Genomic DNA, 13,403 nt, shown 5'->3' with positions numbered 1-13,403 from the left:
TTTGGGTGAGGCCAGGGTGCTCTTAGCATCTACTGGACTTTGATGCAGACAACCCAGGTGAGGGCTGGATTTCCAACTCCCACAGTCCTCCTTGACCAAGAGTGGCAGAATGAGAGGGTCATTTGTACAGGCATGTACTCAAGGAGCCATGGTTTAGCAAAGAACTGGTATCAAAAGTCAAATTCAGGAACGTTTTTCTTACTTTTGTTAAACTGCACACACATGTGTATTGCTTGGACATCTTCGTGTACCTCAAAAGACAGGCATCGCCCAAGGAAAAGTCCCTAGCTCCACAATGCCTCTTGATCTTTAGTATTTCCCATTCTGTTGTTCAGCACATATTTAATGTTTCTAATGTTGATCATAGTATTTTTAATTTTCAAAGACTTTTCTATGCCAAGATTCTTAGTATTTTACGAGAATGCAATTTCCTCTCAAATCTCTCTAAGGATTCCACTGGAATTATTTCATATGCTTGTCCATTTCCTAAATGATCTTCATTTCTTCCATGGTTGCTCACATGTCTCATTCCTTCTTTTCCTGCATGTTGGTTTTCACCCAAATACATGTTGGTTGACGTCTTGGCTTATATGTATGAAGAGAAGACTAAGTTGTTTATGTGGGTAGCCTGTTTCTCCAGAGTGTGAGCTGTGCTTTCAGGTCTAGCTTGTATGGAGAGCAGACTTCTCCACAGAAAGTCTGGACATGGAACAACCAGTGCACCTTCTTGAGTGACAGCTTAGGATTTTCCTTCTAAGTGTCCACATTTCAGTTGTTTTCTCTCCTGAAAAGAACCATCTTTTATTACTGAGTATCAATGACTGAATTGAGAGATCTGGAATCATCTTTCTTTCCCTGTCTCTGCTTTCCTGGCCCCACCACCAATGTCCTTACCTCTCACAATCTTGTAGTATCTCCCCTAAATAGACTCCTTTGTCTACAACGAGGTCCTGGTATTTTAATCTGATGGAGAAAAGTCAGTGTTGAAATCTCAACAACCTTCCACATAGAAGAGGAGAAGGAAAGACCAACAGATGAGGAACCACAAATTGTCCTGCATGTCCTGATGTTGGGTTTGGAAATTCTTGAAGACCCCACTGAACTGTATTTCTGCTTTTTCTACCTTGGGATGTACTTCTCTTGGTTGTGTGATCTGTTTTAATGTTTCTCCATCTTCTGGCAACTTTTTTTCCCAAAATTTTCTTCCTGTCATTATTTTCCCCTTTGCATCATGATTTTGTCACATGGGAACAGGTATGAGTGTAGACACACAAATGATGATACACAGAAAGAGAGGTGGGGGAGAGAGACTATGAACCTATGGTTGCTGGAATAGGAGAAAGAATAGTAACAGTATAGTTCACTTGACCTTGAGACAAAGTGCATCAGTTCCATTCTTAGAAACAATGCATACTACAAAGGAATATCAACCAAAACTGCCAGTCTCCAAAGACACTGTACACCTTAGACGGCACAGTTACACAGACATTCTCATTCACCACTAGGATTCTGCTACAGAATCCATTAGCAGGGCCTGGAAAGGTGGCTCAGCTCAGGAGTTCAGAGCGCTGAAAGCTCTTACAGGCTCCAGGTTTTGTGCCCAGAAGTCATATGGTGGCTCCCAGTGCAATCTTCTGGCTTCAGTGGACACTGCACCCACATGGAATACATACATATATGCAGACAAGATTCTCAAACATATAAAATAAAAATAAATCTTAAAAAAGAAGAAGAAGAAATCCAGACCCGCTCCCAGGGCAGCAGGGCCTCTGTTGGGAGTTCTCACGCCCCTCCTGCTGCCACAGCTGGCACCTTTCCGAGACTACAGAAATCCCCACTTGTGACAGTCCCCAAGGCCTCTTCAGAACCCTCAAGTTTGTCTCTTCCATGAGTTGTACTCTTTGAGAACCTCTAAGTATTTGCCATAGATAAGTGGAGGTTATGAATAAAAATCCCCCAAGGAGATGTTACATGTTATCGTTTTATTTAACAGAGAAATCAGATCCAAACTACTTAAAGAGAAGCAAAAAAAAAAAAATACTTGGAGAAATGTGCTTGCTTCTGATCTGTAACACTCATCGTCATTAGAATACCAGGAGCAACAACACTCCAGAGACCACCCTCTTTTTCTCCGGTGTCTTAGCTCCAAACTGTAAACATCAGAGGAGAGAGCAGTGCATCCCGACGCTGACCAGCTTCGCTTGCCTTTCAGATGATGGGGCGCTTCTTCAGCGGCTTGGCGCAGTCCGGGGCCTGGTGCTGCTTTGACGAGTTCAATCGAATTGACATTGAAGTCCTGTCCGTCATTGCCCAACAACTCATCACCATTAGGAACGCCAAAGCCGCAAAGGTGAGACTCCGGGGTGGCTGGCTGTCAATGTCGCTTTCTCAGATTGGTCATTAATTCAGCAAGCGGTGCCTTATTAGGAAGGGTGGTTTCAGTATAATCCATGAATGCCACAGTAACAGTGCTTACTTGGGTATATGAAGTCCTGGTCTAAACAAAATGAGGAAACAAAGGCTGTGCTGGTTCCTGAGCATAAAGAGACTCTGAGACTAGTGCCTGAGCTCAGAAAACCCGTCTTCCCACCCCAATACACACACACACACACACACACACACACACACACACACACACACACACATGCACAAACATATACACATAATGTACATAGACACATACACACATTTTCTTTTCCTTACTTTTGACATTTATTTACCTGATGTTTCCTCAGTGCCACATTTTCTGGGCCCCATAACTTCCTTTGTGGCTTCCAGGGTCAACCTAGTGTTGGCGAAAAAATAGGAGAGAAAAACCTGAGGAATCCAAAGAGTCCATACCTCATCAGATGAGCTCTTTGGAGCTCATTGAACGGGAAAATCTGAGGGCCAAATAGAGAATCTGAGTGATCCTGCTACTTAATGTACCCCCATGTGAGTCATTCCTGAAGAAGGAGGTTTTGTATTTGGGAGGTGACAGCTGTGAGGGGTAGGACCTTCTAGGTTCGCTCACCAAAGAGCAGCACAATTCAGCCAACACAGACTAGAACCTTCCTCATTCCCTCAAGGAACTAACTGCCCCAAGTCTCTTAATTCCTCCCTCAGCCCCTTCCAGGAGACACTCAGACTTCCTCGGGCTCCATCAGTAAGGATCATATTGCAAAGCAGGGGGTCTTTGGACTCACCCCAGCTCAGGGGAAATTACCATTGAAAGGTGCCCTGGTAAAGAGTTAAGTCCAACATAGAATCCTCAGAAGGTTACTCTCCCCAGACTCTGTCTTAGTGTCCCAGGGGAGCAGAGGCCACACCACTCAAAGACTAAAACCAGACTAGAGTTTCCTGGGAGGACACCAGAAAGCAGGAGTAGAGAGGCCTCACCAGCCATGAAGTCTGAGGTAAACTGAAGAGTCTCAGCAGATGTTGAGACCGGAAGCTTTCAGGACTGGGTCAGGAAGGAGCACACAACTCGGGCAAGGCAGGCCAGGGAAGCAGAGAGTGGTAAACACTGAACCCAGAAGAGACTGGAAGGAGGCAGCTCAAGAGACAAAGGATTCAGTGGGCGGTGCTTGGCCGCTCCTTAAGTGAGTGTCTGACTCATGAAATGCTTGTGGGAAAGAAGTGAGGAACTCTCCGAGAAGCTCTCACCCGTCACACCTTCTCTTTGAACAGCTCTCCAGATTCATGTTTGAGGGGCGGGAAATCAAACTCATCATGACCTGTGCGGCTTTCATCACCATGAACCCTGGCTACGCTGGCAGAACGGAATTGCCAGACAACCTGAAAGCCCTGTTCAGACCATTCGCCATGATGGTCCCCAATTACGCGCTGATTGCAGAGGTGAGCTCAGACCGTACCGAAGCGAGGAGACATTCCATTCTAACAGGGGAAGTGTCCATCGACATGAACCGCCTAATCCTCTCAAGGCAGAGACTCCTTTTGTTTCCCAGTTTCTTTTCTGTTACTGTGATAAAATGCCTCGACCAAAAGCAACTTAGGAGAGAAAGGATGTATTTTGGCTCTTAACTCCAGATTGCGGTCCATCAAAGCTGGTGAGAAAAGGGAGCAGGAACTTAAAGCAGCTAGTCACATCCACAATCCAGAACCAAGGGAAATGAATCCATGCTTGCTTACTTGGGCTCAGCTCACTTACACACTTACACAGTCCGGGGGCCCAAGCCCAGGGAGTGGAGCCGCCCACAGTGGGCAGGCTTTGACCCCAGCAGTGAATCCATGCCCCCATAGACACAACCACAGGCCAACCAGATCTAAGACTCTCTTCCCAGGCGATTCTCGATCATGACACATCGACAGTTCAGCTTCCACATCTCACTTTCTAAGCACTCAAGCAATGACTGCCCATTTTCACTCACCTGGGGTGTGAATTCGAGCAAACAGGGACTGTCTCATTCTGCCGGCGTGTGTGGTTTTCAGTCTTACTGCCAACATCCAGAGTTCTCCCCAAATGGTTCATAGAATATAGCAGATTCCTAAAAATGGGATGAATCAGTGTATTTAATTAACCCATTTACTGGGGTTTAGTCAATTCATCTCTAGGAGTTTAAGTGTCGGGATTTGTTCTAAAAAATAAAACAGCACTATCCTCATTTCTCTGCGGATGTAAATTTGAGTCAAGAAGTATTGGAGCCCAGTCTGGGGCCTTGCGCCTGTAATCCCAGCACTCAGAAGGCTAAGACAGAAGGATTATTGTGAAGTCAAAACCAGCTTGGGTAATATAGTGAGACTTTATCTAAAAAAAAAAAAAAAAAAAAAAAAAAAAAAGACAAAATTAAGAAGTAGTGTTGAGTCAAAGCTGTGTTAATCACTTGAATATTAATAATCACTTGATTATGAAGAAGGGAGTCCATTTGTAGTCTGTAATAGTTTGGGTTAAAACAGGAATCATTAATAAATCAACTATTTGTGATTGCTCACTCTTTCTGCATCTATCAAGGAACCCTTCTATTTGAACATTTTGTTCTTTCCTCCTAGCTAAGACCTGTGTGTGTAAGTTTTACATGTGTTTCTCAGAGCACTTTTAATTGTACGCTTTATGTACAATAAAGTGCACCCAGCTCATACGGATATGAGCAAATATTTGCACAGAGATTCATCTGTCTGGCGCCAAGATCAAAATACAGGGCTTCCTTTCAGAACTCCAAAAGCTCCCTTGAGCTCTGGGCTGCATTTCATATCGATGGACACTTCCCCTGTTAGAATGGAATTTCTCGGAAAGCACCGGCTACTCCTGAGGCTAATACATTCCTTTGAATTATTAAAGAATCCCCTACCTGAAGTAAAAGGAATTGATTAAGACTAGACCAGACCAACCCTAGAGGAATTTCAACTTGAGTTAGCATAATGCTCAGAGCGTTCGGAGGTGTCCCGTAGTATCTCCTGCAGACATGGAGATGTGGAGGGCAGTTCAGACAAACAGCGCCTTTCCTCTCGCAGATCTCTGTGACCCACTCACTATGTGCTCACATTTCCCACTTTGCCCTACGGTTGTGGTGCTCAGTCCTGAATTGGAGGAATCTCAAAGTCCAGGCTTCTGGGCATGCTTCCTGTTGTTGCCACAGAGGAATAGCCAGGGTTTCTCATCAGCAAACACTTTTAACTATGGCAAATATCCTCACTTCATAATAAGAGCGATGGAGACTCCAAGTAGGGAAAATGAAGCAGCTGACTTTCTGACCTGGCAAAGCTGGGCAGCAGCCTAGAGTGGCAGACACACTGACGGAACCCCTAACACGAGTCCCTTCCTCCTTTTCCTCTGTGGCTGAGGAACCGGGAGGATTTGATCCGACACACCATCTAGGTCTTGGTTTCCGTCTGCCACTTTGTCTTATTCTGAACACACATCCTGTGTGAGTTTATCTTCATCTGTCTTTTTAGTTTATCAGATGCATGACCTTGTCACATCTACGGCTCATTAGGCAAGCTCGGCTGACAATAATTTTCTATTCTAAACTTCTAGCTTGGGGTAGTCAGCTTAGCAGGACTCTAGCAGGGCTCCTGTGCCACCTGTTCATCTGTCTCGGGCCTTAAGCTGACTGCGAGCACCTTTGAAATGAGCTGTCCTATCACGTTCTTACATCATCATCTACAGTGTGGAGTCAACGGTGGGAGAGCCACAGAGAAAGCAGAAGGCAGTGGGTGGGCTGTGTGGTTCAAGCCCTGCTTCCCAGCTCACCTGCTATGGTCAGGGCAGATCACTGGTATGATGGGTGAAGGAAGGCTCCGTCCCTCCCTCTGCTGTGGAAGACTGCAAAATGACTCAGCAGCTTAAGGCACTTGTCACCCTGAAAATCTGAATTCAATCTCTGGAACTTCCACAGGCATGCAATGGCACATGCACCCCCCCACCTCCCTTCCTCCCTCCCTCCCTCTCTCCCTCTCCCTCTCCTTCTCTCTCTCGCTCTCTCTCCCTCCCTCTCTCTCTCTCTCCCTCCCCCCTCTCTCTCACACACACACATACACACACACACTCACACACACACACATACACACACATATAAATGTAAATAAGCATAGCAGCTTTCTAGGATGGAGAAGGGCTGCAACCCTTTGCTTGAATGGCCTCGGCTAAAGGGGGCAAATAGTAATTCCACCCCACCAGAGGAGCTCTCCTCAGCCTGAAGAAACCTGATTCTTGCTTTTGTGTTCCGAGCTGACACCCCCGTTCAACCTCTGTGTGAACACTTTCAAACACTGGACACAGCCGCTCCTCAAGCCAAGTGTCACCAAGGCTCCATCACTGTCTGCGGAGATGACAGAGTCACCGCTCATATCCCGGACAGCACGCTCCCTGTCACTCTTCCTGGGGCTCGTAAAACTCTTCTCCTTATATCCTCTGCTTTCCTTGGTGCCGTTACAAAATGTCTGACAGAAACCACTGAAGGAGGAAAGGTTTGTTCTGCTCACAGTTTGAGGGAACAGCGAGGTAATACCGATGCGGGGATGCGGGAGCGTTAGGCAGCCAGCCACGTTTCTACCACACTTTTCACCCACTGTCTCCTCACTGAGTGGTGTCCAGTGTATCCACATCAGTCTAGTGTGCTGAAGGCAAGACAACGTGAACACTGCCTCCTCTCTTCTTTCCTAGGTGATTCTGTACTCTGAAGGGTTTGAATCCAGTAAAATACTAGCGAGGAAGATGACGCAGATGTACAAGCTCTGCAGTGAGCAGCTGTCCCAGCAGGATCACTACGACTTTGGCATGAGAGCCGTCAAGTCTGTGCTGGTCATGGCCGGGTAAGAAACCCCAAGGGAGACGAGAGCTCAGTCCCCAAAGGGCTGGCCGTGCGAATGTGAGCTCCGTGCGAATGTGAGCTCCGGCCTCAGAAGCCACGTGAGAAAGCCGTGACGGTGCTGTGTGCTTGCCATCCCAGGGCTGAGGGGGCAGAGCCAGGCAAAGAGCTGGGGCTCACTAGCCAGCAGTGTTCCTGAACTGGTAAGCTTCAGGCCGCTGAGAGACCTTGCCTCAAAAAACAAAGTAGGTAATGACATCCAAGGTTGTCCTCTGGTGCCCAAGTAACTCCAGCTCTAAGGGATCTAACAACCCTCTTTTGGCGTGTGTGTGTGTGTGTGTGTGTGTGTGTGTGTGTGTGTGTGTGTATGACACACACACACATAAAAATAAAAGAAATGCATTTTTTTAAGGAGCAGGCAGAAGAGAAAGGCAGGGGTCATTCTAGACAGAGGGAACAGAAAGTGACAGCAATGTGAGCCATTGTGACACATTGACAGGACTCTAAATCCAGACTGAACAGAGTCTCAATTGATAGGGAAGGGTATTTGAGAAAATGTCCCTGCCCCTCTCCTCTGGGTTTTATATCTAATGAAGGACTTGTCCCTGTGCTGTGATAGAGGTATATCAACCCACTGAGGAAGACACATCTTTAGCTGGGATCTCAGCATAGTCCCTGACCCCGCAGGTCTAGAACATTCCATTCTGTCTTACACTCTTCAATGTCATCTTAATGACTCTCTTGAATTTAGGTCTCTAAAAAGAGAGAACCCAGACCTAAGTGAAGATGTGGTCCTGATCAGAGCTCTGCGAGACTCCAACTTGCCAAAATTTTTAACAGACGATGCTCTCCTGTTCAGGTAAGTTCCCAGGGCTCCGGGGGTAGTGAGGGGGCAGGGGGTGTAAAGGTCACTGCCACAGTAGAGGGAAAGCATGCAGCTCCCAGGGTTTTCTGTCTCCTTAAAGCCAATCCATTTCTCATCTCGTCTGGAGCATCCCTTAAGAAACACAGCCAGAGGTGGCAACACCGGCCTGGGAGCCCCCCACTCGGGAGGGGGCAGGAAGATCAGGAGCTGAAAGCCAGCCTGGGCTACATGAGACCTTATCTCAGAAACACCAGAAGTTAAAAAAAAAAAAAAAAAAAAAAGGATATAAGGCTGGGCAGTGGGCAGTGGCGCACGCCTTTAATCTCATCACTCAGGAGGCAGAGGTGGGCAGATCTCTGTGAGTTTGAGGGCAGCCTGGTCTACAGAGTGAGTTCCAGGATAACCAGAGCTACTGAAAAATCCTGTCATGAAAAACAAAAAAAAACAAACAAACAAACAAAAAAAAACACTGTTTAGAACAAATGAACTAAATGTACAACACTATTCTAATCACCTTTTGTTTTTCAAAATATTGGTCACCAAACTGTCATTTTACAAATTGTTAAATTCCTGATCTTAGAGAAATTTCTAGTCTGAAAAACAAGTCAGCTTGGAATTTAAATATGAATGTGACTGCTTTAATCATTTATTTTTTATTTAATTAACCTTTTTCATTTATTTTACTTACCGACCACAGTTTTACCTCCCTCCTCTCCTCCCGTTCTCTCCCTCCCCCGACTCCCATTTACCCCCCTCCCCATCTACTCCTCCATCTCCATTCAGAAAGGGGCAGGTTATAACTGCTGTGACAAAACACCTTAACCAAACAGCAAGTTGGGGAGGAAAGGGTTTATTTGGTTTACACATCCGTATCACGTTCGTCATCAGAGGACGTCAGGACAGGAACTCACAGAGAGCAGAAACCGGGAGGCAGGAGCTGAACAGAGGACATGGAGGGTGCTGCTTACCAGTTTGCTTCTCTGGCATGCTCAGACTGTTTTATTACAGAACCCGGGACTAGCAACCAGCCCAGGGGTTGAACCACCTACAATTAGGCTGGGCCCTCCCCCATCTATCACCAATTAAGAAAATGCCTTACGGCTGGATCTTATGGAGGCCTTTTCTCAACTGAGGTTCCCTCCTTTCAGATGACTCCAGCGTGTGTGTGAAGTTGATATAAGACCAGCCAGCACACTGTATGTGTGTTAGCTGAGCGGTTTCATTTCCTTGGGTTTGATATTTGAACATTATTTTCCACGCACCTATCTTTGCCAAGTTGTCATATTTCTGCTAGGGAGATTCCTTGAAGCAGATTTTTCTGTGTCATAGATTTTGTGAATGAATTCTGTGTCATAGATTTTTCTGTGTCATAGATTTTGTGCACGCATGATGTCTCCCTCAATCGTTCTCCACTTTTTTTTTTTTTTTTTTTTTTTTTTTTTTTTTTTTTTTTTTTGAGGCAAGGTCTCTCACTGAACCTGAAGCTCATTGATTTGACTAGGCTCACTAGCCAATGACCTGAGGAATCTGTCTGTCTCTGCCAACTTACTCCTTCCTTGTGCTGGGTTACAGGTGTGCTACCTAGGTCTTTTACCGTGGTCCCAAGGGTCCAAACTCAGGCACTTTCCTCGCTGGGCCGTCTCTCCAGTCCTGCAAATACTTAATTTGAATAGATTCCATCATGTCGACTCCAGAGAGCTTTTGTCCTTCCGTAGTTATAGAAATGGTTGTATGAAAATACTGATTTCCCCTCAAATGCAAAGAGTGGCCAAGAGCAGAGGACTGTTTTCACATGCAGGTCTTCAATTATCTACGCCTCAGCTGTCATTTCCCATGTCTGCTAGCATTTATTATTCATAGATAATTTTCCCATTATGTTCTTTTACTTATGTTTATAGAAACTCAAACCCTGACCTGATATAGGCAACGGAGCTATCCTTCTATCATTCATTCTTTCTTGAAGAGGAGGGTGTTGAGGCAGGCTCTCACTGTGTAGCCCAGGCTGCCCTTGAACTTAGGATCCTTCTGCCACAGCTCACAGAGCTCTGGGATTACAGAGGGACTGTCATTCATTCACTACGTGTATGTGTGACGCCTTCTATCCCTCTGAAGTTTGCTTTGTGTCTATTTAGTTTCACTTTTTACCTTACCAACTTTCCGTCTTCCTTAGAGAGACTTCCTTACCAAAGTGTGCAAAATTCACCCCTTTTACTCCCATCTGGTACTTTTGCCACTTTATGTCTTCATTTTGGAAAATAAAAATATAATTTTTATTTTAACTCTAAACATTTCTTCTTTGAAATGTGCATCATACGTGGCACTGTGTTGTATAAGGACATTTTCATACAAGTCCATATTGTACATGGAGCACATCCCCAGGGACCTTCTGCCCTCCCCATTTTCCCTCCCATTAGTCTCCTTTGTTCCTCTAAATAGTTTACCTATGCTTTCACGTCACACGCACATATACGTGCATCTCAAATATATCTGTGTGTCCGTTGTGTGACGGTGACTGAGCCTCCTTCTTCCCACAGGAATGTCTCTTCTCAACGGTTTCTCAGAATTTCCACAGCCCTTCCCTTCCTCCCTTTTTAGCGAATACTAGTTTTCTATTTCATTTGCAAGACTTTATTTGTCTTCTCAAGTTTTCATTCAGTGTGTTTTGATCACATTCACCCCCTTCCCCAACCCCTCCCAGACTACCTCCCTCATGCTACCCTCCTAATTTTATGTCTTTTTTTTTTTTTAAGAACTAAGTCCAATTTGTGTTGCCCATATACTCCTGGGTGCGTGACCTTCCACCGGAGCATGGTCCGTTTGGAAATTAGTAAAGGGTCATGAGGTGGGGGGTTTTCAAGGGAAGGGAGAGGGGACACGGTGTTATAAAGGGTTAATCAGAACGAGGGATCGGGAAGGATGAAGTGGGGGGTAGCAGTGAGAGAGTGGGGTAGAGGAGGAGGGATGTGGAGGGAGAGCCGACACTAAAGACCTTTTGAAAAGGCTGTATGGAAACCTACTTCTCTGGAAGCTTCCAAAAATATATAAATACTCCTATATAAAAAGAGTTTAAATGGAGTTACCTTATAACCGGCTGCCAAAGCCCCTACTAACATTCTGTCTTAGCTTCCACCTTATTTTTCTCAATATCCACATAGATCATGGGCATATATAATGCTTTGGGGAAGCATTGAAGTGAAAACTTCAAGTCTATTGATAAATTCATCAGCTAGGTGTTTGGTACTGTGCTACCATGCGCTGTGGGCAATACAGAAATGAGTCCTATTGTTGATGTGAAGGAAGTCCTGTTGTACAGAAAACACACCAGTCTGCTGAGCAGGAAGTGAGATCACTCAAGAGGTCAGAAAAAAAAAAAGGATGGATCCTGGCACAGCCCAGGACAGACTTGTAATGTGGACAGACGGTCAAAAGGTCATCCCGTTACTGACAAGTATAGGAAGACAGGAGTGGCTGGCAGCTCCTAACTGTCGTCCTTTCTGTTTTGTTAGTGGGATCATATCTGATCTTTTTCCTGGAGTCCTAATCCCAGAACATGACTATGGCATTTTGCAGTCGACAATTGTGGAGGTCATGATTGGACAAAACCTTCAGCCTGAGTTATGCATGGTCAAAAAGGTGATACAGTTGTACGAAACCATGCTGGTGAGGCATGGCGTTATGTTAGTGGGACCGACAGGAGGCGGCAAGACCACAGTTTACCAAGTATTAGCAGAAACTTTAGGGAATCTGGAAAAACTCAACACAGGCAATGCTTTTTATCAGCCTGTAAAAACCTACGTTCTTAATCCGAAATCGATCACAATGGGTGAGTTATATGGGGAAGTCAATAATGTAACCTTGGAATGGAAGGATGGTTTGATGGCACTCAGTGTCCGAGCAGCTGTGAACGATACTTCAGAAGATCATAAATGGATAATCAGTGATGGACCTGTGGATGCTCTGTGGATTGAAAATATGAATACAGTCTTGGACGACAACAAGATGCTGTGTCTGGCTAACAGTGAAAGGATTAAACTCACACCTCAAATTCACATGCTTTTTGAGGTAAGTGCAGGCCTTACTGGGAAGTGAAATACTCAATGAATTGACCACCACCATCAAAAACAACTTACTTTTCAGTGATATATCATTTCATCATTTATCTGTGATGGTGTTTTATTTACTTGCTGAGTACTTATTAAATTATCTTTTGTAATAGGTTGACACCACCTGTCAGATGTTCCCATGTCTATAAAATAGAAGTAGAATTAATTCTACTTTCACTTGCTCTTTTTTTGGAAGCAGATATGTGTGTGGCTTACATAATTTTAATCTCTAGGTAAAAATAATGTTAGGCCTTCTGTGAACAAATTACTCCACTGTGCCAGGAATGGACACTACTTTCTCTGCCCTGTTGTGAGGGACTGTGAGAAGGATGATAATCAAGCACAGCTACAAAAATACACAGGAAATACCATCTGGACACTGCCCCCCATCCATCAAATACTGAAGAATATCTGCTGTGTGCCATGTATGTGGCTAGATGTTAGGATACAAGAATAACAGAAGAAAAGTCAATAGAGAAAAGGGGGGGAAATGATGATTCCTATTTTGTATGCAGATGTGGTGGGCACACCTGTAATCCCAGCAGTCAGAGAGCAGAGGCAGGTGGGTCTCTGTGAGCTTCAGACCACTCAGGGCTATATAGGTAGATCCTGGAGAGAGGGGCGTAGGAATGGAGACTGATAATGTGGTCTACCTTAAACCTTCACCTGATCCTTTTCAAATTGCATACTGTTCTCCCACTCTTTGTACAGAATCCCTTTCCAGGTGAGCTTACACTTTAAAATTGTGACTCATTACTGCTGAGGTTGAAAGGATATGGAAGTAACCTGTTAGCTGTTTCCTGTTCAACTTTAGGTACAAGATCTCAAGGTGGCCTCTCCTGCGACTGTCAGCCGATGTGGAATGGTGTTCGTGGATCCGGAAGAACTCAAGTGGATGCCTTATGTTAAAACATGGATGAGCAGAATCTCTGAAAAAGTAAGTGCAGCTGGATGTTCTTCCAAGTCTCCCCCAAGTATGTGTTGGGACTCGTATTGCCCAGCAGTACACAAATGTGGGTCACTCTAGTGGTATGTGTGAGTAGAGGAATTGCATCATTTTAGCTTGTCTCTCTCCCAACACATCCCTGGATCCTCCAAGAACATATACACACCCCGTAAGTGTGCTCTGCACTGCCTCACCTGCCAGCTGCCTGTCAGTCTGCCTCCCGCCCTCTCCACCCAGCACCC

At 45.2% G+C, this 13,403-nt stretch overlaps 1 protein-coding gene across 1 annotated transcript in view; it reads left to right on the top strand.

Annotated features, from left to right (window-relative positions):
- Positions 1-13,403, top strand: part of Dnah6 (dynein axonemal heavy chain 6) — a 211,279-nt gene that overhangs the window by 83,060 nt on the left and 114,816 nt on the right. Inside the window, 6 exon segments of the mRNA XM_028855187.2 lie at positions 2,213-2,350; positions 3,670-3,837; positions 7,103-7,251; positions 7,999-8,106; positions 11,619-12,174; positions 13,030-13,152. Of these exon segments, the coding sequence (XP_028711020.1) occupies positions 2,213-2,350; positions 3,670-3,837; positions 7,103-7,251; positions 7,999-8,106; positions 11,619-12,174; positions 13,030-13,152 (1,242 nt within the window).

Source organism: Peromyscus leucopus, chromosome 3 (genome assembly GCF_004664715.2).
Source record: "Peromyscus leucopus breed LL Stock chromosome 3, UCI_PerLeu_2.1, whole genome shotgun sequence".
Taxonomy (NCBI): Eukaryota; Metazoa; Chordata; class Mammalia; order Rodentia; family Cricetidae; genus Peromyscus; species Peromyscus leucopus.
Note: the sequence above shows the minus strand (reverse complement) of the source record. Positions and strands in the feature narration are given on the sequence as shown.